This window comes from Talpa occidentalis, unplaced genomic scaffold, assembly GCF_014898055.3.
Source record: "Talpa occidentalis isolate TD23 unplaced genomic scaffold, MPIMG_talOcc4v2.1, whole genome shotgun sequence".
Lineage (NCBI taxonomy): Eukaryota > Metazoa > Chordata > Mammalia > Eulipotyphla > Talpidae > Talpa > Talpa occidentalis.
The window spans coordinates 25754967-25782147 of record NW_026555331.1 but is presented as its reverse complement, the minus strand read 5'-3'; the positions used below and the strand labels follow the sequence as shown (position 1 = coordinate 25782147).

Here is a 27181-nt window from a genome sequence, read left to right as displayed (position 1 = left end):
ACTTTGCCAAATATTCAGAGAAGCAACCTCGTGGTAGCTAATTCTGTGGAGTCTCAAGGAAGTCTTTCTTAAAATGCCTAACTGAATCATAATCACTGGACCTCTAGTAGAAACAAAACAATTCCTGGTTTCACACTGAGTCAAAATATCCAAAAGCGAGTCCCATGAATCTGTACCAGAACAAGCTCCCTGATATGTCTCATGCATATTAATATCTGGAAGACATGCTCCAGTAATCACAGGATAAACTCTGATGTTTCATAGAGAAGTAGACAGGTTAATGAAGGTATTCATTAATAAAGGCTTTATGTTATCCATATTAAGAAGTATGAGGGAAGTATTAAAATAATCATCGTTATTATTTTGTCAACATAGATGACAGAATTTGGAATGTAGATCAACCTTATAAAATTACAACTACAGAAGTATTTTTTACTGTCTTGTTCTTTAACTAACTTAACACATGAATCAGTGTTCTCCATTCCTCTTTGAAATATATGGAGTATAAAAAGCATTAAATACTGTGAACTACTGTCTCTGCCAATTAAATTACTTGCCAAGACCCATTATCTTTGGTCCCAAACTAGTTTTCACCAGTTCTGTTATGATAATGACAAGATTTATAATGTTATATGAATAAATTAAATATTATTGGGGAAAGAAGGATTTTATTTTTTATAACATCTAATTTAAATATTTAGGTTTGCTCAATAAAAACAAATCACTAGAAATGCTTTTGAATTATGTGTTATTGCAAGAACTCTGACTGGGAAAATAATAAAATGTTAGTGGATTTTAACTTACATTTCTGTGCATGTGTCTTAGATTGTTTTACTTGTTCTACTTGTAAAAAACAGAAACTAGAAATTTTATGCATTTGATTATAGAAGAGTTTTATCAAAGAGCCACAGACACAGAATTCCAGTTTTGGCACTACTTTTTATAAAATGGGTAAATGGATGTAAGTTTTTATATTTAAAGTTAAAATGAAATGTATTCCTGTATGTAGACATATTTTTACAGCTATTCTCTAATTTAACTTCTTCATTTTTGATTAACCTAGTACCCTTCATCTAGGATGCACTGGCTAAATTCTCTCCTGAAGACTATGCATTTAGGTGAGTGCAAAGATATAGGACCCATTCAAGTCAGTACTCCCCAGTGGCTCTTTACCTCTGTTTCTAAGATAGTCGAGCCACACTTTCCAAAAGTTCCAATGTCAGGAAATATTAGAGCAATTTAGGATGTGCTAGGAATTTTACACATTCTCATGGCAGCTGGTACTACATACCAGGGAGAAGAAGGAAGCTTACCTTCTCCTATGAATAAACAAAGCAGAAGGTTTCAGGGGACTGAAAGTCAAAGAATTAGCACATTCTCAATTGCAACAGTCACTGGGAAGAAAAAGAAGACCGCTGGGATTTTCCATGCATTTCTTCTCAGTTCAGACATGTCAAAACTCTGCCTCTAGACACTTGACGATTCCCTCTTCTGTGTCGTGAGTGAAAAGGGATTCAGCAATTATACTAAATGTGAATAAGGAGGCTGGGAATGATGAAGTGTTAAGTTTTAGGTCACATATTTCCATGCTGTTGAAAGCGCTGCATGGATAAAACTTTCCAGCTTCCCCAGGGAAAAGTGCTGTGATCTCCAGCGAACCTCAGAAATGGCAGCGGTCAGTGTCATTTCTACCAGAACCCCGTTCCCATCTTGGCACGCAGGCCTGAACCTCCCTCTGAGTGGAGGTTTACATCCCCTCCTAAATAGCTTGCTTTTCCTTAGTGAAAACAGAACAAGAAGCAACTGAAAAGATAACCATAAAATTTGCTTTTCAGAAACTGGAATTCTGTTCTGTGCACCTTCACGACAATCTGCAAACATGCTCACTAGTAGAAGCAGAGCATTTGACAACAATGAATCATAGTGGCTGTTAGATAGTGTAAGGAGGAAACCTAACAGGGAAGTGCAGTGATGCAGAAACAACTTCTTTCACTTATTTTTCATCACAAAGATGAAAAATAAGTGAAAGAAGGGAAAATGGGTTCCCACATTAGTAAACTGTCTATAGGAGAGTTTATCCAGCAGACCACACATCTGATGCTTAGGAACAAAAGCTTGGACTGGACTATAAAAACTTCTACTTCTTATCCCTCTGATTTGAAGCCTTCTTCTGCCACAATTTTACTATGGAAACTTTTACTTATGAGCCTCAGTTTCCTTATCTGCAAAACAGAAATTTAAAAAATGTTGTTTCCATATACAGTGTTGTGAGAAAGTAGGAAGATAATGTACCTAAAGCATTTAGTTTAGAGCTGACACCTGAGAAACACTTAATGAAAATCTCATCGTCGTTATTATAATTAAAGGATCTATTACAATACAGAGTGATTTTCTGTTTACTTTTTTTCATGAGACTGTGAGCTGTTTGACAGAAAGCTGTTTCCTTTGTTCTCTGTATGGGAAAGGGAACAAAAATAACCCAAGATCTTATTTTAGTTTGAAAATTAATAAGGGGATACTGAAATAATTACTTAAAAGGCTTCAGATGCTAGGAACTAATGTATTCTTATGACAAGTTGAGTGTTAGTTTATACAAATGAGTACTGTCATTTTAATCTAAGAAGTTAATTATTAAATAAGGAATGAAAACCAGCTGGTTGCAATTGGGACTAAACTATGACATAAACCAAAGGGTAGACTACCTTCTTGTTCTCACTTTTACTTCTTAATGCTAAAGGGAAGGTCTCCTTCAACTCTCCCATGGTCCTATTTCCTTTAATCCCTCTCTCTCTCCATCTCATAAGTTTTAGGATCTACAAAAGAAGTAATTTTTGAGATCTTAATCCCATGCTAATAAATTAATAGTTCTGACAGTTGCTTTCAACCAGGAGTGCATATCAGAAACAGCTGCGGAGCTTTTGAAAAACAGAGATGACTTGGTTCCCACATGGAGTTCTGACTCAGTACATGTGGGATGGGCTTAGAGAGCTTCACATTTAAAAGCCCCATAGATGAGTCTGCATTGTACCTAACGTTGCAAAACATATAATTATGATGTGGAATACCTGTTCCAAGTGCATGTAAGAAAAAAATTAATCAGAAGAGTTATCTACTGGTACACAGGAAGATCAGACAACATAAAACCCCTCCTCATAATGAACTCCCTATTAGGAAGCCAGTTTTGATTCTGTATTATGGGACTCTCCTTGAAAAAATTCACATTTGTTCTGAAATACAGGTATGGCCAACACACAGCAAAGAAATAAATTTGTGTATAACCTATGACCTATGACCTATGATCATAGGTCTACATTTTACTACAAATGAACCATAACAATCATTAAAAATAAAAAGAAAAGCTGATACAATTTTCAGTGTTGATACTGAAAAAGCAGCAAGTTCTTATTGAATAAATAATAGTAATAAAAATAGAATTTCTTCTTTTTCATAAAAAAAACAAGAACACCATGACATATTTTTCAGGAGGGCTACTGCCTAGTTACATTAGTTACATCACCACTGCATGAAAGATCTTGATATATAATGCAGATGGGTTGTTAATCAATTTTACATCTCCTTTAGCTCTTCAATAAAAGGTAAAAAAACATAATGAAACTTAACCTAAACTAGTGCTGACATAAAATTGGCTCTAAAAACCACACTTTGCTCAAAAAAACGTACACAAAGGAAGGCTGATATTCATTAGCCTGTGCTAAAACTTGAAGAAATGTTCAATTTCAGTTCATTAATTTCCAAATTAATAAAATAATTGTCACTGATACTTTATTTGTTTTGCCTGCTAATGCTCATAGGAAGTGTTGACTTTTTATAGCTGAGATACAAGTGAAACCAGACACAGTTTATGTATCCTATGGGTTTCATCTCTTTTCATACAAATGATTAAAGAAAAAAAGATTATAAGTCACTGTTATTGAGCTGTGACTTTCCAAAGGTGCTCTAAAACACAAGTAAAGCATGCATCTCCTCTCTAACTTTTAAGATACTGCCAAAGAAAGATCAAAGAATGATTTTGTCAACATTTTTAATTTCTTTTTATTTATCTCATTATTATTTTAACATATTTCTTTTTGAATGTGAAGATGTTAAATGCAGTTGAAAATGTGCTCTCAATTTCTTCCCAGAAACAAAGAACTCCCAGAAGGTATGGTACTCAGACTGAAATATTTGTGTCAGTAGGAAGCTCCCTTTATGGGGTAACTGTTTTCAATGGAAAGCCAGGTTGTCTCCGGAGCATTAGTCACTACCTTCTATAAAGTTAGGCCACTCGGGTATCATTTGGAGTTCCTAGCTTGACTGGGCTTTATATGCAAAAGTACTGCTGATAAGTGTTATTGCTGGAGGCCACTAAATGGCATCCTCTTGGTTTGAAGGAGTTAATATGGTTCCCTAAGTGCCTCATTAAAAAGGCCCACTCCAGAATTCCCTCTCCGCAAACATCCACAAATCCATAAACCAAATTTTGCTGAATCTCCTCAAAAGGATTAAGTGAAAAAAAACTCAGGTAAAAGACTTTTGTAGACTAAAGCAATGTAAAGAATCAAATAAATTACAAATTTTCCATGTTGTGAGAGGTTTAAGAAAAATCATTATAACATATATTTGGAATTTCACATGTTGATAATTTTAACATGTTGTTCTTGAAACTTTAGGAGGCAAGTGGTAGCCCATCAATAAGCAGCACAAAGGGAAAGAGAGACCAAAAGGCAAAAGGAAGGATGAAACTTTATTTCTACACTCAATGCCCGAGAAAGAAGTGAAGTGCCTTACTATATAAAATAGGTTAGCGAAGAGTGAGGAGGAAGTGGTGCAGGCCACAAAGTTCTTGTTTTCCCAAAGGATGTGCACCTTTAAAGTCAATTCTTCTATACAGGGGCCAGGAGGGGTGTGACTGATAAGAACTGGCCTAAGGAGTATACGTATCTTTTCTTTGTGGAGTCACCCTATTTTGTCTGTAGGTGAAAGAAAGTTCTGGAGGAAACAACTGAAACACTTTCTACCATGTGTTTTTGGGGAAGTTAATTATGTGATGATATATGATAAATTCTTATAATTAAAACAGAAAAGTCTTTGTTCTCATTTTTGCCAGAAAATTTTGGAATTTCAGAGCTTATCTCATTTTCTGAACATGTGGAATTGACCCTTAGCTAATCAGTTGTTCTAGTTCAAATCAAACATGGTATCTTTCTATTTAAAAAAAAGGGGGGGGGGTAGGGCCCCCCAGTGGTGCAGCAGTTGAGCACTGGGTTACGAAGCTGCCAGCAGCTTCTGCAGTGCCGGTTCGATCCCCGGCTGCTCCCCGGCCACCGGAGGAGGGTCCCACATGGCTCGCAGACCTCTCCTGCCACCCGCTGCTCCCCTCAGCAGTTTGCTTTGGTACCTCTGCCTGCTCTGCTCCCCGCTCTGGTGAATTCTCTCACCCTCCCGCGCTTCTGACTGTACCCAGTATAAATAAATAAATCTTCAAAAAAAAGGGGGGGGGCAAAGGTCACAAAATTTATTTATTTAAATTTTTAAAATTTTTTTTAAAGATTTATTTATGTATGTATTTATAAAAGCACTGGGTACAGTCAGAAGCACTGGAGGGTGAGAGAATTCACCAGAGCCAGAGCGGGGAGCAGAACAGGCAGACTGACAAAGTACACTGCTGAGGGGAGCAGCAGGCACAGCAGGAGAGGTCTGCGTGCCATGTGGGACCCTCGCCGGCAGCCAGGGATCAAACTGGCACTGCAGAGGCTGAGGACAGCTTCGCAGCCCAGCGGTCAACCATTGTGCCACCAGGGAGGCCCCACAAAACTTATTTTAAAGAATAATTTCAGTCCTATTCTAATAATGAGGATAATGCTTAATATAGATATACACATATTTGTTAAGTATTTCTAAGACATAAATCAATGCCAAACTTCCAGTGTCAGTCACTTCCTTAATGTACCTAGTTTGCCAAGGCCACAGATGCTTAGAGCTAATAATTCACCATTTTGGAAAGTCAGTACAATGACAATTTTATATTCATTTTTCTATTATCACTAATATTAATAACATCTTTCAGATTTGGCTGAATCCCTATATATAGTGTGATTCTCATATGACTTTTTTGCATCCAATTTTAGTGGTGAAAATAATCATGAGTTAAGATGGTTCCCAAAATAATATTTTTGGCAGACTAAGTAAAAATTTTTCAGTCTTTGAAGTTTTAATCTTGGATAATAACAATAACTACTGTTTATTGAAATTTCAGTGTGCCAAGTGCCTTACTTATATCTAATCCTTACAACATCCCTGCAAGGCAGGTGAGATACTGTTACTTAATGTCCCTTTTTAATAAGAATGTTAAATGTTAGAGAATGAGAATGTTAGAGTTTGGGTAAATGATTTGCCAAAAACCACTCCATTTTGGTAACATACATCTGAAGAGGTGTGAACCTGTACCTCTGAATCATATACAGTGCTGTAAATGTAAGTTACCTATACGAAAAATAATAAAAATCATTATATTTGTAAGTGCTGTGACATTGACTAACCATGGTTTTTATAGTCATGCAAGAAATATCAAACAGAACTTAGGCTAGAACAGCAGTTTTTGTCAAAAATTTGTCAAGATAAGAATTATCCAGGAGATTTAGAAGTAAAAGATGAGAATGAGTCTATCAATGGAAATATTTTTCTATTACTGTGCCTTGACATCCTGTCAGTGGATTTCAATAGTTAATATCATAGACAGTGATTATGTGACAGATTTTTGGATTATGACTATTTTGATTATCTTGGAAAAGTTAATTTCCTCAAGTTGCTCAGTTCCTCTTAAAAATGGAATCATTTTCATGTCTACCAGATATGATATAGAATACTAGAGAGTGATTTATGTACAGGGGTGACATATACTAAGCACTGAAAAGATTAGCTATGAGGATGAGGAGAATAATGATGTCCCTTTTTAATAAGAATGTTAAATGTTAGAGAATGAGAATGTTCTCATTCTCTGAGAACATTTTTTTGTTTTCTGAGGCCCCAATGAACCATGCTTCTCTGTTCACAACCTTGTGTACTCCTCGTCTTGAATCTGAGCTGGTGTTGTCATGAACCTGAACCAAGAGTGTGGCAAAGTGATGGCATGCCATCTCTGGGTCTAACAAACCTTCAAGAGGCCTGATAGTGACTCTTTCTTTCTTCTTGAGGGATGCCAACTGCCACATAAGTGACGAGTCTGGATCACTACACTAGGAGAAACACATCCTAGCCACATAGAGGAACTCTCAATTGAAAGCCAGCAATAATTTACCACACATGTGAGTGAGGCCATTGGTCCGGCTACACAACCTACAGACCTACATACCTTCTTGTCAGCTCATGGATACAGCCTGGGTGTGAATTCTAACTTCCTCCACCCTCATTTGACCAGGAATAAATCCAGATAATAAATAACAGTTCACTAAATAATTTCAGTACTACATTTTTCTTTCTGATGCACACACATGGAAATCATTTACTAAATATAACTTACGAGTGTTTTGAGTTTAGTGAAATGTCACTAATGTATTTTTTTAATAAGAGATTAACACCTAAAAATACAAGGTTTTATCACATAGCTTGGTGAAGATAACCCATGATAAAACATCAAAATTGATTATAAGAACTATAAGTTCTTCCATCTTACCATTTTATATTCTTTCCAACCTCTTTGGAAGTCTAGACTTCCATCTTCACGATGTTGTATGACGGTCCACCCACCCCCATTAAGATCCATATTGCAAAATACCTGACAAAGGGAAAATAAAGACAAGTGAAAAATTGTGTTTGTTTAAAAAAAAGTATCAAATATGTTTCAAAATACAAAGAACAGATAAAAACAATAAAAATTACTATATTGAAAATGTTAACTTAGATGTCTTATGGTTATTTTTCCTTATATTTGAGTTGTTTCTGCTTAAATTCCATCAGTGATACATAAATTACTATAAGTATTAAATCATCTGTTGAAAAATGTCTATCACACTATAAAAAATTAAATTATTTTGCCTTAAATGGTAGTAGGTACTTATGTTTAATTTTTAAAAATGAAACTATAGTTTCCAAAATTACAGACTCCTATTGCCAAAACATAAGATTTAGAATTTTTAAAAATTTAATTAATTGAAATAGCAATATATTGATAAAGGTTTTGTAAAAATGTGTTTTAAAAACTCACATATATTATATAATTCAGTGAATATTACCTCCTATACACTTAAATACTAAAATAATCATTCTTGATGGTTCAATATTATACTAGAGGTAAAATTTAGACTTCGGCATATGAAGAATACATTATTTACTTAAATTTTCATCATGCACAATAAGAGGAGACATGACATACTTTATTCCTTCTGACTGTGACAAGCATTGCTTTCCCATGTGGAAAAGTTATCCAAATATTTCAAAGATTTATGCTTATTTCAATTACTATAAATATAATAGTATTTATATGGAAATTGATTCATTTCCCCCAGAGTCCACCCAAGGAGCAAAATGTATCAGTAATGGGATTATCTTTGGAGAACAATCACTGTAATTGATGTAGCATGAATGTGGCAGCTTGATTATTCAAGGAACTGGCTATGGGTAACAGCATTCCCCCAGCAATTGTCCACTAAAGCATTCTGGAGACTGACTAAAGGTGTAGATGTGATGCAACAGCAGCAGGAAGGCTCTGTAGGCAGAGAGCTAAACTCTGATTAAAGGAAAACTTCAAACATTTTCCCTCAGGCATTAAATTTGGACCACAATTGGCTATAGGGTATGAAAAAAATAGCAAAAACTGTCATTTAGAGGACCAATTGTCCTTGCATTTCCTCAGTGAAAGCAACTAAGAAAGACATGACTATTTGTGAGCATATATAATAGGCCAACTGCTCTCCTGAGGGCTTGTCCTCAATTTGACAAGTCACCCATCAGTGTGTTTTCATCATGCCTAAAACTTGACTCACCTCCAAGATTATAAATTTATAATTCCCTTCCCTGTCCCAAGGTTTTCTTCTCTACTAATCTGTTAACCCTTCTGTACCTGTGTTTTGTCCTCAGGGTAACCTCTAGGTAGTCCAGCTCTCTTTAATTCTAACTCATCATTCACTTATTTTTCACTGAACAAGCATTTTTGGGTTGATTCTGTGATACAGCTGGGGATATTATGATGAATAAAATATAGATCATGTTCTCAAAGTGCTTTAAAAATTCAACAGTAACTATTCTTGCAGAATTAAGAAAGTGTAGGAGCCCATGGATTTCAACTCCAAGATGTGAAGAATGATAGGGACAGACAACTGACAGGAATGACAGATCTGAAAGAGCAATGAGGAAGACAGCTAACATGAGCTAATAAAATGATCAAAGTTTTGAAGACCTAGACTTTGAGGTGGTATAATCCTCCATAAGTGGGAGTTTATTGATCAGTTAGAAACACTCTACTAGAAGAAGGCCAAAGATGAGAGCATGAATAAGAAAATAAATAAGGGAATAAGAAAGAACTAGCCATTAACAATAGCATGTTTGTTAAGCACTGGATATTTAAACACTATATATATACTTTTTTTAAAAAAAGATTTATTTATTTATTTATTTATTTATTTATGCAAGCACTGGGTACAGTAAGAAGCGTGGGAGGGTGAGAGAACTCACCAGAGCCAGAGCAGAGAGCAGAACAGGCAGACTGACGAAGTACACTGCTGAGGGGAGTAGCTGGTGGCAGGAGAGGTCTGCACACCATGTGGGACCCTCACCCGGCAGCCGGGGATCAAACCAGCACTGCAGAGGCTGTGGGCAGCTTTGCAGCCCAGTGCTCAACCACTGCGCCACCAGGGACGCCCTTAAACACTGCATATATTCTTAACTTAATTTCACAACAAATCTATGAAGTAGGTATTATATATAACAAAATGATTAAAAAAATGAAGCTTAGAGTACTTCAAGAACTTACCAATGATTATTTTTAATAATAGTGACTACTTCTAGTTATATCTAACCTATGTCTACTTTCTTCAAAATTATATTGGGAATAATCTGCATGAAGTAGGAGTGGATAGCATGAAGACAGATTATTTTCAAAAATAAAGAAAATAACATAAAGAGATAATGTGTGGTGTGTGTGTGTGTGTGTGTGATAACTGGGATTTTGTGTATAAATAATAAAGATAAAGTACATCAAGTTTTATGTAGGCTATTCTTCATTTTATTTGAAACTATCTCAGGACCTAGAGCAGCATCTGCTTATAGCAATACTAAATGAGTATTTGTTGAACAAAGAGATCCAGTAAGAAAAGATAAAACACAAAAATTTGATAAAAGGAATGAAATGATTGGAAATGTATCTTGAGTTGGGGAAATGACCAAGTTAATCAAATATTCCACAGAAGTCAAGAAAATAAATATTAAAAAAATGCATACTTAAATTTAAAATGGAGTTATTAGTTACCTTAAGGAGAGATTACAGAATTCCTATGAGAATAAAACCCCTATGGCACAGTTTAATGAGGGCACAGCGGTGATTCAGGGTAAATGGCCAAGTTGGAATTTTAGTGGTGTAACTTAAATAAGTGAAAATATAAAAGAAACATTTACTGAGGCTAATATCTCTCATTTTATAATTAAATTTGACCCTGTTTTGACTGGTTAATCCAGAATTATTTTTCCAGATTTTTGTTTCCTCACAGATAGTGTCTGAAAATTTACCAAATTGTGTTCACAAAACTATAAAGTCCACTTACATACTGAGGGATAGGAATAACTACATTTATCAATATAGAGTGTGTAGAGAAAACTATTTAGTGTTTTTAGATTACTATTATATATAATTTACTATGAAAAACATGGAGTGTACAAAGCTAAAATATGTACAAGTTCAATAAAGTGTCCTTATGATTATTACCAGCTTCTTATTAATATTGGCATTACTAATCTATAAAAATGCTACTTTTCATTTTATATTAAATACAAATATATGTATAGATACTTAAGAAATTGTGTTTACATTAACCAAAAAAAAGACAATGCTACTTCTAGTTAGAAGGAAAATAAAAAGCCTATGATTAAAGGAGAAGGAATGTTCAAGAAAATAGGGGTTGTTTTCAGAAAGATTTGTGACAGAAAGGCCTTGAAAGGCTCACTTGCCAGTATTGTGTGGTCTGTGTTATCTGGCGGTGTCCTTCCTGTAGACAAGGGTCCTGCTACATTTACTATGCCTGTTGCATTTATTGATCAGATGACTTGGGCTTAACTCTATCCAAGAAAAGATTGAACTGGCTCCTATCCCAGACAAGGTCAAAGCTTTCAAGCATTAAATACCTTCTAACATAATACAGAAATTGAAACCCAAACAAAAAGGGAAATTTGATTCACATAGTTCTTATGCTTTTATGCTCCATACAAGTTGGAATGACAATGCTTGTGGATATTAATTATTTTCCATAACCTTGTATAAAAAAGCTCAATACATTCAGTAGAGTCTTTTTCCAAGAATTAAGGGAATTATGAATTTAGAAATAAAATTTTAATATTTTACAATCAGCAGAGTTATGATTTAATGGTTTGTTTCTTTGGATGAAACTAAGCCGGCTATAGGGCATTTGAATGTATGAAATGTATGAAGCGAAAGGAAAAAATCCTATTTTCTACTATTTGCATTGAAGTGGAAAATGACTACAAGTCATTAATAATATGAAAGTAAACAATAAATAATATATAAATAAAAATATATATATAAATAATTCTCATTTCCTATCTGCTTGAAAAATTAAATAGTCTTTGGCTTCCATATCACATTTGAAATATAATACTTTTCTAACATCTGCAAGATAACACTTTCCTAACATTTGCAGACATTCCTTCTTGGTAGGGAATTATGTCAGTCAAAACAATAACAGCATAACAGTTCTGTACACTTGCCACTCTTACTGTGGCTAAAGGACAAATAATTTCTGTTAATAGTTATTGTCATTTACCTAAATGGTCCAATTTTATTAATTATCATAGAATTTGAACTTTTGGGTTTTTTTTTCTTTTTATATAGACTTGCTTTGTGATGCTGATCTTTGCTACAACTTCTGCAAGCAATAAGTAAATCTTTTGCTCAGCATATCCAAAACTAGCACCAAACGTTGAATCTAGAGAGCACTGTGTATTCGGAAAGGTGAAGGTCCTAAAGGTGCCTGTGTGTGTGTGTGTGTGAGAGAGAGCGTGAGAGTGAGAGAGAGCAAGCAAGAGAGAGAGAGAGAGAGAGAGAGAGAGAGAAAGAGAGACAGAGAGAATCAAAAAGAAGATTAAGCATGACTTTAAGATATCAACAAGCACAGTAGAAAGATTTCATGTCATATGATCTGAAGAATCCAAAAAGCTCCTCCCTCACATCCCTCCTCTCTATTCCCTTCTTGAGACTCCTCCATAGCTCCGTCTTCCTTTAAAGCCCTGGAGCACTTGACTCAGTGAAATCTTGCACAGAAATCCAAAATAAAAAGTAGTTGAAACCAAACTTCTTTTTTTAGGTGATCCAGATAGCAATGTATGGAACTCTGCCACCTTATTCTACCCTGTTCTTTCTCTGCCCCTCCAACCTATTACAGAACTGCACAGGTCTCTTGTTAGGGGGAAAAAAAAAAAGTCCCAGCAAGAGACAACACACAGAGTTAACTTAAACCCTAATCCTTACTCAGTTCAGATGACAGGGAACATTGGGAGAATGCACTCTAGACTCTCCCCCTTTGACAATTATGCGACACCTGGGAAACTAGTTGCTAAGATTGTTTCCCTTACTCCTCATAGGAAACTAACAACCAGGAAGACTAAGTAATTTAGACTTAACTTCTATATCCCATATAGAGATGTTTACATTATCATTAGCAGGTCATTTCTTCATTCATTTTGGCACATATTTTTGAAGACCTACTATGTGCCAAAATATATATGCTCCAATATATTCTGGAGCCCAGAAACCAAAGGTAAAAAGGAGCAATCCTTGCCTAATAAGACTCTGGAAGTGAAAAAGTCATGCAAAGTTGCTTGAGGGAATCAGGGATGGCCTGCAAGAGCATCTTTGGAGCACTCCAGGGAAACAGGGACAGAGGACTGGTGCTTTAAGTAGGGCAGGGTGAGGAGGAACACTGCGAGAGCTGTTGGCTTCTTGTGGCTTTGGATATCTAGTTAAAAGCTTTGGCATGCTGAACAACAGGGATCTCCTCAAGGCTCTGCATAAATGCTGTTTTAAACAAACTACACCTATATCACTATACTTCTACAGAATGTTTTGATTATCTGTGTCATTATTTGTCTTCACTATTAATTTGGGAATTTTTTTTTTTTGTACTGTGCCCTATGCCAGTGAAGGATGAATGACATTTACTTAATATATATTGAAGGAAGAAATGGACGCATCATTTAATGAACAGGGAGAAAGAGTATGCAACATAGGTGTGACAGTAGAAAGATAGTACTTTCTTACTTTGAGGTTTAATTGGGATCCTGTTCAACATACTGATGGATCCTATAGTCCAACCCATTCTTTAGGTAAGATGTGAAAAAGCAAACCCTTTCAAGACTGTGAGTTGAGATAGCACATATTTCTCCTACTAAAATAGGAACATTGATTCCGTGATAGCTGTATATCCCTAGTTCCTTCTGCATGGTGTTTGGACTATAGATGATGTGTGCCATCTGGGTCCTAAATTCTTTCTCTTGAACTTTAAGTATATGTGACCTTGATAAGTAGTCTATACAAGGCAAGCATTTATGAGCAAAGGGACATTCCAGGAATGAGTTCAGAACAAATAGAAAACTTTGTGTGAAAGGGAGCTGAGAGGTGTGGGGGTTGGGGGATGTCTGCTCAACAGGGTTTTCATCTTTTATGGACCTGGGAAACAGTATCTTTGGGAGAAAAGAGCCCAAGCATATATATTTTTGGTTTAACAAGCTCACAAATCAATCTGATTATTCAGCAATTCGACTAGGATCTGCTTTACATCTCGTAAACAAACACTTCTGGTTTTACCTTTTTGGGTTCTGGCATATTATTAATATAAATAGTGTAGATTCCACTTTTATTAAAACCAGCTTGATATACATCTGCACAGTCTCTAAATGGTTTCTCTTCCTCTTTTTTTCCTCCCTTTAGTAAAACTGCAAAAAAAAAAAAAAAGATTGCAATATGTGAGTAAGTACCATTAGTACCCAAATGGGCTCAAATATAGCTAAGCAAGTCTTCATTTTCTCCAAATGAATGTTAATATGCATTAATGTAAATTCAATCATAAAGACAATACTAGACTTCTAGATGACACATAAAATGACAAAACCCAAGGTAAAATTTCTAGAATAATTTCTAACTGAATACTTTTAAATTGTTGCTTAATTTCTTAAATCTTTTCTCTATAACTTTTCCAGACCATCAACTCAATGGATAAATGACCTTATCATGAAATACCTCCAATTAATAAAAATTTTGTCAATATTCTGCAAAATTTCTAAAATATTCTTGCCTGAGTTTCATAGGAAAGTTTAAAGAAATAAAGATAACAAATCCAAGCAAAAATATAGGATAGAGAGTATGGAGGTTTAAAATTATAACAGGAGCTATTACTTTTTTTTCTGTGACTTTAGACTGAAGAGAGAAGGGAACCTTTTTTTTTATTCCATGTCCTGAAATTAAACTATCGGCCACATGACACACAAATGAGAGGAAAAATGAATGAGAGTTGATATTAAGTTAAATAGATGAAGAACTCAGTAAAGACGAACTCAAGTGAAAAAGAATATTTAACTACTCGAAGAACTTTATTCACTGAGCTTGATCCATTATTAAGCTATTAATGATATCAAAATAAAAATGGACTCAAAATAGTAGTCCTCAGCTGAAGATGCGGGTGGAATATTTATAAAATATTTAAGATTTAGTATTTTCTAGTAAATATATATCAATTTAGTAATGAGTTTTATTAAATTTTTTTCTAGAAGTTAAGATTAAGAGATGTGAAGGGATTATACTAAACAAAATAAGGCAGAAGGTGAAAGATAAATACCACGTGGTGTCACTTATATGTGGAATATAGAGAAGCAAAGGGTCAGCTAAAGTCAAACTTAAAAACTATACCCGGAAAGCTGACCGTAGACAGAGGCATCCAGAGGGGGAAGTGGGAGAGGCAAGAACTACTAGGGAAGAGACAGATCCCATACTTTCAAAATACTAACAATGATGTAAACCAATGGTACTTCAATTAAAAATTTAAACAAAACAAACAAACAAAAAAGGATTATGAAATATAACAGCAGAAAGGTAGTGCTTTCTTATTCAAGAATTACTTTGCATCGCCTTCAATCATCCAACCCAGTTTTAGACAAATAAGAAAAAGCAAACTACCTCAAGATTATGAGTTCAGATCAAATAATATGACAATTTTTTGTCACTTAATAAACACCTGCTTTCAATCACTTTGCATCAGAATAATAAGAATATCAAAGGTAAAATATAAATCTATGCCTTTAAATTCATTTTAAATGCACTAACAATCTAAAATACTAATTTCATTTAAACTTAAGATGTATGACATTACTAATTTATAGGTAATTGGAAGGAAACAGTAAAAAACTTGTGCAAAGAATGTCTATCTTAATACAAATATTTCAAATATTCAAAAATAATTGCTTCAAGGAAAATAAATATCCAGGTTAGCATTGTCACAACAAAAAATATAGAATTTAAACCTTTAATATTATCATGGTTTTGTATGTAATTTATATCTGCACTAATGGTCTTGACTACTTATATAATTGTATCTAAAATCCACCATTACAGTTGCGATATCAACACAGAATAATAAATCAGAAGGTAATGGGGTTTGTCTGATCAAGAAACAGCATTGAGCAGAATGTATAAAATAGCAATCTAAAAATGGATTTCTAAAAGTTGACTCAAAATCCATCTATAATGAAACTGAGAGTGTCTATAGATTATACAAAGGTATTGTTTTAAAAAAATCAATGTATTTCATTTATACTTGTTTAAGTGAATGGACTGTCACTTGTCTAAAACAAAAGCTCCCCAAAGTCTAAATGCTTGATATTCTTTTGAAAAACTGAAAATGGCCAAATAATTTGCAATAAAAAGGGATGTAAGAATATAAATAAATAAAATTTATGAACAGCACAGGAAGATGTGGTCAATAGGAACTCAATGGTAAGCCTATGTTTCTTTTTTGGGTGAGAGATGGAGAGAGTCATTTATCTAAAGAGAAAATGCTTTTCTTGTTGAATACACCACTTCCTGCTCTCCCTTATTAAGTTGTGTAAAGAGAATACATTCCTTCCCTCTTCTCTTGCCACCTCCTCCACCCTTTTCCTTTTCAGGAAGATGTGGGGGAGAGGCTATTGTGTGGGAAGAAAGAAACTATTTCACATACATTTACAGGGAGATAAGAAAAAAGTTGAGTATTATCTTATTTTTCTGGAAAATAATTGTATAAAAATAATATCCCAACCATGAAGTTTTAAAATTGGAAACCTGGTTTGATGATTTTACTGTAAAAGTTACAATTATGGTTGTACTCTGAATTTGTTGTCATACAAATCATGTCATCTAGTCATGACATCAAATATGATGTAGATATTTCATTTTCTTGAAACAGTTTGATATTTTTAAAAATTAAACCATATTCATCTAGAAATGCTCATTCTTTCCAGAAATATTATGCTGCTTGTTTTTAATTACTTACTAACTAGTAAACATGCCTGAAAATTTTATCCAGGCTACATTTTAGGGTATTAAAGCATTCAAAATCAATTTAAAAGCTTCATTCGCAGCTTACCTTTCATATTGCACTGTAGATTTGAAGAAGGCCCTTTCATTTCTGTAAGTGGAGATTGACCTTCAGATTTTTTTTTTAAATCTGTGAAATGGGGCAGCTGTACATACCCCTGAGGCAAGTGTGTGAATTATATAACACGGAGCAGCATGAGTGACTGAATTGTAGAAAGTACTCAAGCAGGATAGTTATAGTTATGGCAATCATAGAATTATTAATAGCAATGTTGTCTTATTTTTTTTCTTATGGAAGGGGACACCAGCAGGTTGATGGGAGGCTTGCCAGTCCAGTCAATGGGGTGATGTATGCTGCTATTTTTCCACCCTCAAATCCAAATATTGAGGCTGACTAAATGCAGAGCATTTGCAATTGACTGGTTACATTTACAATTATATTAGATTGGCATCTGATCATCAAATTTGGTTAATTGACTAATTTTATTCTGACTACATCAGCTCATATCATTGTTTGGTTTTCAAGAATATAATCTAATCTTGCTGTTTATTATAACTTTTATCTGATTAATTAAGGCTTAAAAGTTATTTCAGATGAAATGGTATATGTCATATATATCAAGATGTTGATTACACACATTTTAATCTTATAACTTTAATTTATATGATTATTTTCTTCATTAAGATTGGAACATTTTGAAATTCAATGTTATGATTATATACTATAAAACATTTTAAAACAAAGACAATAACAAAGATGAATTTACTGAGCTTTACAACTCTTAAAACTAAGGTTGAATTTTTTAGGAGGTCTTATGATTCAATAAGACAAAAGAAAAGGACTGCAGGAATGTATAGTAAATTCAAATGACAGACATGGAATATATGTTGGAAGAGAATAAAAAGCATAAACTATACAGAACTGGAAGGAATGAACTGGAGATCTGATATTTTAAATCATGAACTGAAAAAATTGATCTTTACATTTAAAACTCCCTTCTTTGACTACATTCTCTTATCTCTTCCGAACTTACCACTTTCAACTCTTAATGGATTTGTCTTCACTTTAACTGAGAGGCTAGATGCCCATCATTACTTCAGCCTCTTCCAGTCTTCCCTTTATTTCTTTGTAGCTTTGATTTGAGTTAGGCATAGAACTGGTCAGGTGGACTTAATGCTGCTCTCCAACCACTGTCCTTTCATCCACTAACCACTTGTTTGGGTAAATCTTGACCCAAAGAAGGGTATTTATTCACATTCTCACCCTAACTTTTTATTTGCAAAAACTAAAATGAGGCTATTTAATCCCATCCAAATGCATTTTCTAAGCTCAGCTGTGTTCTCCATGTTTCTCAGCTGAACATTTTTTTTTTTTTAAAAAGATTTATTTATGAATACAAGAGGTAGGGTGTAGGCCAGAGGTGTGGAGGGTGAGAGGATTCTCTAGAGACAGAGTGGGGAGTAGATTGACTGAAATACACTGCTGAGGGGAGCAGTTGGCGAGATAGGAGCGGTCTGCTGGGCCATGTCGGTTAGCTCCCTGGCCAGGGATTGAACTCATGCTGCAGTGGCTGTGGACAGCTTCACAGTGCTGAGACTTAACCCCTTAAGTCACGAGGGAGGCCCTTGGGGTCATTTTTAAAAGACTTTCTATTACATTTCCTGCACAGGATATTTTGTGTCTTTCTAATACTAGATCTTATTTTCTCTCACACTTTTTTAGTCACCTTGCTTTATAGTTCACTATGAAGATCAAAATATGTTGTTATGTCTCCTCCGCCATTTTCTTCTATCTATACATCTTTGCCTATCTTTCTCCCAGCCTTTTGTGCTGAGCTCTTTTACTCCCTTTCTGCTTCTCAAATTTTCCTCTCTCATCTTCATTGGGTTCTCTTCCTCTCTTCATCTACTATGTAGCTGTTCACCTAGATTCCATTCTTGAATCTCTATTCCTTATACATTGCTCTTTTTTTTTAAACTATTATGGCATCAAGCATCTGTACAGAAGATTTCTAGGACATAAGCATTTTTGACACTGTTTTTCACTTGACCTCCAGGTTCATATTTTTACTTATTTGTTCAAGGAACTTAACAGTTCCTGCTACTACCCACCTTTTTTTTTTTTAAATTTATTGTCACCTAGTCCTTCCTTCCAAACCCTGTGTTCTTTCTCTTACTGCTTTCACTATCCTCCCTCAGTTATCATTTAAAAATATTAAAAACAAAGCGGACAACAAATATACTGAAGCACTTTAGTTTGTCTCTCAATTAAAGAGCTTGCTTCCTTTTAGTTTAATACATCCTATATTAATTAATTAAACAAATATTGATTGAACATTTTATATTTGCATAACTTTTCTTAAGTAGTAGAAGTACAGATATAAGAAATCTCCAACTTGCCATTAATGTAATCACTTTCTTATGGAGGAAGGTCTACATTCACCTCCAAAGATATTTATAATATCTATATTTACCCTGCATCTGCATCTGTATCTATATATACTATATGTATATACTATATGTATATCACATGAAAGTCATATCCATGATTAGCATCTTCCATGACAGGGGAAAACCTGATTCAAGCTCCTTATGCAAAAACATAATTTATTGAATCTTATTGAGAAATCTAGGATAGAGCCTGAGGCAAAACATGATCACTTTTCAAACAATGTGACCAGAACTTGGTTTCTTTGTCTTCTTGTCTTACTTGTTGTTGATTCTATCTGATCACAAGGTGGCAAGGGATAGTTTTGGTTATATGGCACTGAAGAGAAATAATTACATTAAAGAAATACATATAATTACTAGGTTATAGGTAACTATGTGCAAATAAGAAATATGCAGGGAGAATATATTCTATCTGGGAGGTAGACTTGGAGTGGCTGTCCAGAAGAGTTAACATCTGGAAGAACAAAACATGAAAAAACTTATCCAAACTAAATTTTAAGAGCCTGGTATAGCCACCCAAATCCATATCAGTGAATAAATCTAAAAAGTCTAAGGAAGGAATCATTATTCTTTTCATTTAGACTTATCTGTACTACCAAATCTCCAAGAGCTAAATGAAAAGAATAGGGACAAAGCAGGTGCATGTCTGTCTTTCACCAAATAACATTCAGTCATTAAGCAACCTGATACCCTGACTCCAGCGGCTGTTAACTTTATCCAAATCATCCTTCATTTGCTCAGCCAATTTCAATACAGAGGACATATCTGCCACTAGACTGACTTCAGGAAAGAACTATGAAAGCTGAGGCAGAGGGTCACTTCAATTCAGATGAACCCTCAAGGGAAAACATCCTGGAATGTGGAATTGGTAATTCTGTGTCTCAGCAAACCTACGAGAACACAGAAGGCAATTAGCCTCACTACCAGACAATGTAAGAAGCCAAAGCCCTTGATCCTACTCATTTCCAAAGAAGTTGCTATAAAGGGATCGGTTCTTTAAACATTTTTTTTTCAAACATTCTTTTAAAATCTTAGATGTGGTTAATGGCTCATATTTCTCTAGTATATCGCAAATAGCAGAATGTAAGTGAATGAAGTTATTGGTTTAAGGATAATCCTTAGAGTATTTTTTTTTTTGTACCATCATCATTAGGGAGATCAGAACACTACAAATTGACCCTAAATCTGTGATTTTTGATGCAACAAGGTGACTGAAATTAAGTCAGCATACAGTTAAGTAAAATGGCATACTTGATAAGGTACAAAGAAGCAAATGGCTGATAAGAGTCTATAATTGTCAGCTAGTTATGTGGGAATCTCATGGAAAGATCATTTGAAGATATTCCCTAGAGTTCCAATTTATTTGAAAGAACTTTTAAAAATGGAAGAAGGTAGGTAATACCTTGCATTTCAAGCGTGTGGAAAAAAAAAACAGAAGATTTACAGGCAATATTCAATATTTTAATATTTTGTGAGTGGGTATGATGATGAGACTAAGCAAAATTATATAAATTCATATCACATACATAGCTATATAAATATATGAATTTTCATGGTTCTAAATTAAAATTGAAAGTTTAATTTCATATAAACATATGCATATGAACTTAAATATCTGTGGGTTGATATCTCAGCATGACAGTTTATAATCTACAAAAATGGTAACTGCATATAGTTTAATCTAATATACATGTATATGTATATAATACACATTGCTATGTAAACATATAATAAGTATATACAGTTTATTGGCAAATACCTTAAATCTGAAGCATTTGGTTAAGTAGTAAATGCTTCTTTTTTTAAAAAATACACTATTTTTTTCCCAACAGTCTCCCTAATCTTCATATAAGAGAACACTTGAACATCATTTACTTGCTAATTGAATAGTATTTTATTCTCGCTTAAGTACTTTAAGTGTATATATTTGTAGATAATTTTTAAAATAACAACTATGTACCATCTTCTTGGTAGAACTATACTTATCACAATTATAATAAAATCAATAAACATAATGAACACTTTACTATTTGCATAGCTTTGAATTCTGGGTGCCAAGTATATTTACATATATTTTACATCATTTAATCCTCATAAATAGCCTATGAAGTAGGCTATTTGTTTTATTGTTTTACATATGAGGAAATATGGTGAAGAGGTCATCTAATTTAACCAAAACTTAGAATTAGTGGGTCTTTTAAACTATAAAGCTGAGAATCTTAACTACTTCTTACTGACTGCTGAAGAGAAGTCAAATCCAAATAGATCTCCAGTTAGTCATCTGTCAGAATCACCAGCAATACATATCTCCGTTGACAAAGTCACACCCAGGATCTTGGGTGAATCTGGACAGGTCTTAAGTCTGAATGGGTACAGGCTCTTCTTGTGGAAGCAGGAAGTATAGAAGAGTGATAGGATGCAGAAATGACAAGAAAGAAAAAATGTTGAGAAGAGGATAGAAGATAGTCACAGTTAGCAGTGTTATGGGAAGTCTCAGTAGAAATGTGAAACAGTTATGGCCCACAATTTCAAAAGCTAACAAGAGATCAGGAAGTAAGAGGTCACTTAGTAGCCATACTAGATTTTATAATGTCCACACAAAAAAAGTCATGTTGACTAGAATTTACCCCCATTTATTTCCATGTTATTCTCATAAGTCTAATTACTTGATCTCCCAGTCCAGGGATTATTTTACAGAAGCTACAAGTTTAGAGGAAGAATGGTAGGTGAGAGTGGGTATATGTGTGTATGTGTATGTATCAGTGTGTGTTTGCATTCATCTTCTAAAATCAAGCATGTGGACAAGAAATTTAACAACATGAGGGAAAGACAATAGATTTTTAAAATGAGGCAAAAATTAAAAATGATATCCTGTCAGTATATAAAATGAAGGACAAATTATTTATTTTCCCAGAGGCATTATGGTGTTATGATGCAAATTAAGTCATGCTTATAATAATGAATTCAATTATTCTTAAAAGTTAAATTTTGTTCATTCCTCTCTTGAAAAAAGGAGAGAAAACTGTAGGACATTTATCAGCATAATATTTCTTAATTTTCTTAAAATTTCACTACTTAAAGAGCTATGATTTAATTATCTAGAAAATATAGTTCCCATTATGGATAACTGTAGTTCTGTCCATTTGAAATACTGAAGATATATGCAGACTGTATGCAAACTGCTAAATCCACATAAACATACAAAATACCCCAAGTTATAGGTATATTGTCAGTTTTATGGTACTTATTTTTAGTGTAGAATGATCAAACATCAAGCAACTCTATATAATTCTACTTGACTCATGTATTTAATCTTCTAATGCCCCTCTTGTGTGAAATGACTGAACGTTTATATAATAGGCACTACACTTAAGGAACCAAGAATGAAAAAAAAATTGACTAAAAGTTGAAAATGGATTTACACACAACTTTATTTGATTGAGTGATCATTTATTTTTCATAAAATTAATATCCGTGTTTTTCCTTTGGGTGCACTGATGGGCAGTTATGAAAGTTATATAACCCTGGCCATTTGTTCAGGATGTCATAACATTACAAAGATATTTCACATGTTTCATGAGTGTTAATTTCCAATATAATGTTTTGGTCCTGACTAGGATATACTGATTTTGAGCAAAAGATTTCCCATGCATTTGGGAAAGCTTAAAGCTTAATGGGGCACAATTTTTGTGCCCCATTACGGGCACACAAATAATTGTTTTCAGCAAAAGTCATTAAAAATGGAATGAAAACCTTGGGCAATGCTATAAAGACAGAAAGCAGTTACCAGATGCTTTTGAAAATTGAACAACAAAAAAAACCCAAAACCCACTTCACTTTGAAGTTTTATATAGAGGTAGACTGTCACTATAGGTAAGTCACTTAGATTCTTACTCTTATGGTGAAAGAGCAGTACTTGAACAGGGCTGGTGTTCTACTCTGAACTTCAGGTTTCTTCAGTCATTAAAGTGATACAAAACTAATAGAAAATATGGAATGATTGATAGGTGGCAGTGTAATTAGTTTAGGACACCAGGCAAATCCTAAGGTGTGTGGTACTTCAATGTTTGGCAACCTGGCTACAACACTAGGACTAGAGCTTAATGTCCTGTCCCCAACTCCTTCTAGACCACCATGCCCTGCCCTCTAGCTGGCATATGACATAGCCACTTTCAGACACTTGGTGAGGAGACAATCTCAATCTAAGTTCTAGTTCTACAGACATGGGTTAGCTTTATTATGGTTGAGATTTGACTTATTTGTCTATATATAGATTTGTTCATGAGGCAAAACCTTCCTTTTAGTACCAGATCTCCACTTAAAAGTTGAAAGTTCAAACTCACTGTTCTAAAGGAATTCACCCTGGTTGTGAAAGTGGAATGAATATACACACCTAAAAATAATTGGATTTGTGCAAAGATTTGATGCATACACAAAATGAGAGGTTTGATTTAATTTATATTACATTTAATAATTTAACATCATCATAAGTCATTAAAAATGTAGGTTATTCTTGGTAGGTCATATATTAACACCAATGCTCATAGAAGATGGTGCCATTCAGGAAGTGAACACCCAGAGAGTAGTAGAATGAGATTTCAGTGTACTTAAAAATTAGTTATGATGTTGGTATTTTTTAATGATGGGCTTGCAATAAAAGCTAAATTTTTGTTTCATCAATAGTCTTATAGTTTCTTTGCTATTGACTTTTAAAAAAAATCCTACGTGAACTATCAATATATTGTTTATATGTATCTAAGACTAACTGAATAGTTGCAACATCTCTCTAGTTTTATTTCTCTTTTTTGCTTTTTGAAAGCACAAGAAATTTCATGAGGGTTTCACTCTATGGTTGATGTAATGCATACATGCAGAATGCTGTTAATAAAATGGTTTTTCTTATTTTATGCATAATTTTAGGTGTTTTCTGTCTAAGCACAGAGAGATTATCTGTAACTAGTGTCCACTGCCCCATTACATGCCTGGAGTTAGAAAGTACCTGTTGAATTTGACGTGGTTATGGGTGAATACAGGAAACAAGTGAGTTGAAATTCTGTTGAAAATATTTTGTGCTTTTTTTGTCTGGTCATAGTTATTGTTGGAAAATCAAGGCAACACATTTTGTGTGTGGCCTTTCATCCTGATAACTCCTAGGCACAGCTGGAACTAAGAGATATCTATAACAGATAGTCAAGTTTCTAAAGTAGAAACTCTAACTCAAAAAAAAAAAAAGAATCAACCACAAAATTTCAAATTTCCCCAAAAGATGTGGTTTAGAAATAGTTCATGGGAGAGGTCAAGAATTGTATTATTTTTTATTTTGTTATCATTAGCTTGGCTATCTGCTATTCACACAATTCTTTTTACAGAAATTACAACTTTTCAAAAGACAGATAACATGCTCCATCAAAAAGGAGAAATATACCATTTCCAAAAATAAACAGTCACTTTCTCCTTAAACCATTGGATTTTATGAAGGGAAGTGCTAGAAAGTATGGTTCATTTTAAGGAAATTGTAAATGTTTGACATATAATTTTCTGTCAAGATAAAGCATTTCCCTCATTAAATGGGGACAAGTGCTTGCATAGTGTTTAGCAGATGACTGGCTGTATTTTTCTTTCTCTCTCTACCTAATGTTAAATCGTGCATTACAAGTAGTCAACGAGGAACCAAATATTTTAATCAGTCAATGAAAATTATATTTTCTATTTTTATCAATGTTTATATGAATGACATTCAAAACGTTTTAATTTCCTCCCATAGCTTGTGATGTTTTTAGAGTCATTCTTAACTCAAGGGACTTGCAGGAGTTCAAACTATCTCATCCCTTGACTGAATGATTTACTTCACAAACTCAATAGACACTGCACAGGAGGTAAATTCCTTTCAGATGGTAGAATTATTCTGAGAACAGAGCCAAATGTCTCCTCAGCACTGGGAAGGAAGCAAATGCCTCATTTCCCCTTTTCAGAAGACCAGGGGACTGAAAATAATGATCAAATGTTCCATACCACTGCAATCAGCCTCTGGGAAAGACACTTTAAACCAAATAATTTAAATCACTTAAAAATTTGCAGTATCAGTCATTATGTTTTTCAAATGATGTGAAAGAAGTTTTAAAAATGAGCTTCATGAAAAGCTCCTTTTGAGTTGGAATTTGCTCTTCATATTAGGAAACAAAGTATATAAACATATTGATGTTTCTTGGTATTCCTTTTGAAATTTCTTTTATTTCTTTCTATTCTGTGTTCCTCCCATCCCAAAACTGTCACCTCTTCCTTCACATTTAAGTTTCTTGTAAGGATATAAAAAGCACTTTCTGCTTTTACTTTCCCTTGCTCATTTCAATCCTCAAACTATATAATGAAGCCATATACTTAAACTAAACTCTCCCTCAGATGGTCATATCACAGGACCAAAATTTAATTTTCATTCTGTTTTTTAAAACTTGAACTTCTGCTTCTCTGCCACTAAAAATAAGACCATAATAATGATCCTTTTCATAACACTGCTTGTTACTGGTCCCCCCCCCCAACACACAAATTCTGTTTTCCTTTTCATCTCTCCTTTAAAGAACTCACAAGTTCCTGTCTTTGATTTTGCATTCTTATTATTCTTATGTGGGTTCATAATCTTACTATCCAAATTCTCTGAAACTGGTCGTAAACTTGTGGCTGGGTGTGTGCATTAAGTAGGAAGGAATAATTTCCTGGTTTTAATCAGACTCTCAAATAGATCTATGACCCCTCAAATGTTTGAGTCTTGCTTTATATGCACCTTCAATGATTTCATTTGCAGTATGGCTTTGAATCCAAGTTATATTCAAAGGACGAATCAATCTATACAGTCATCTGTAGTTTTCCTCCTGAAGTCCAGATTTCTATTTCTCTGCCTTTCAGAATCTAATTATCCCACAGTTACCACTGTCAAATACCCCAAACTAAGCTCATTATCTTTCCCTCTTAAACCTGTTTCTCCTCATGTGTTGCTGATTTTACGGAATGTCATCAACATTCCCTCAGTTACTCAATCCAGAAACTTCCAAGTTATATATGACTCTACCTCTGTTAAGTCAGTATTTCTTTTTTTTTTTTTTTTTTTTATTCATTTATTCATTTATACAAGCAGTGGGTACAGTCAGAAGCGCAGGAGGGTGAGAGAATTCACCAGAGCCAGAGCAGGGAGTAGAGCAGGCAGAAGGACCGAAGTACACTGCTGAGGGGAGCAGCGGGCGGCAGGAGAGGTCTGCACGCCATGTGGGACCCTCCTCCAGTGGCCGGGGAGCAGCCGGGGATCAAACCGGCGCTGCAGAGGCTGCGGGAAGCTTCGTAACCCAGCGCTCAACCGCTGCGCCACCGGGGAGGCCCTGTTAAGTCAGTATTTCTTATCGATTCTAATTATTCTCAGTTCACAAATGTCCCTTCTATCTGCCCGTCCATTTGCCACTATTTAATTGGACCTCATGATTTTTTTCCTAGGAAATCTCAGTGACTAATCTGATGAGAACCACATCAGTCCAACCTTCCTTCCCCAAATTAGTCCAGTGGGTAATATTCAGACTCCATACTCAGATTCTGTATGCTCAAATTTCACCTTGCTCATTCGCTAGTAGTGTGACATTTGGGAATTACTTACCTCTCTGTGTTAAGTTCCTTTATCTGTCATATAAGGTTAATAATGGCACCTAGCTTGTAAAATTGTTATTAGAATTAAATGGTTTAACATATGCAAAGATCTCAGACTACTAGACTGTATATGCACTACATATTTGCTAATGGTTTAATAATGACAAAAATACATATTTGGTCCTGTTAATTTCAAGCTTGTCAACTTTCCGATACATTTTTTGACTGAAGTCATTATTCTGGAATGCAATTGTCAACACTGCCCATTTATATTGACAGTGACTGCTTACTGCTTTCAGGGATAAAATGCAGTTTCCT

At 34.4% G+C, this 27181-nt stretch overlaps 1 protein-coding gene across 2 annotated transcripts in view; it reads right to left on the bottom strand.

Annotated features, from left to right (window-relative positions):
- Window positions 1-27181, bottom strand: part of ANGPT1 (angiopoietin 1) — a 224052-nt gene that overhangs the window by 40417 nt on the left and 156454 nt on the right. For both annotated transcript variants that reach the window (XM_037502770.2, XM_037502775.2), the window contains exons 5-6: window positions 14027-14154; window positions 7673-7774 (exon numbers count right to left, since the gene is read on the bottom strand). In XM_037502770.2, the coding sequence (XP_037358667.2) occupies window positions 7673-7774; window positions 14027-14154 (230 nt within the window). The remainder of the gene's footprint in view (window positions 1-7672; window positions 7775-14026; window positions 14155-27181) is intronic.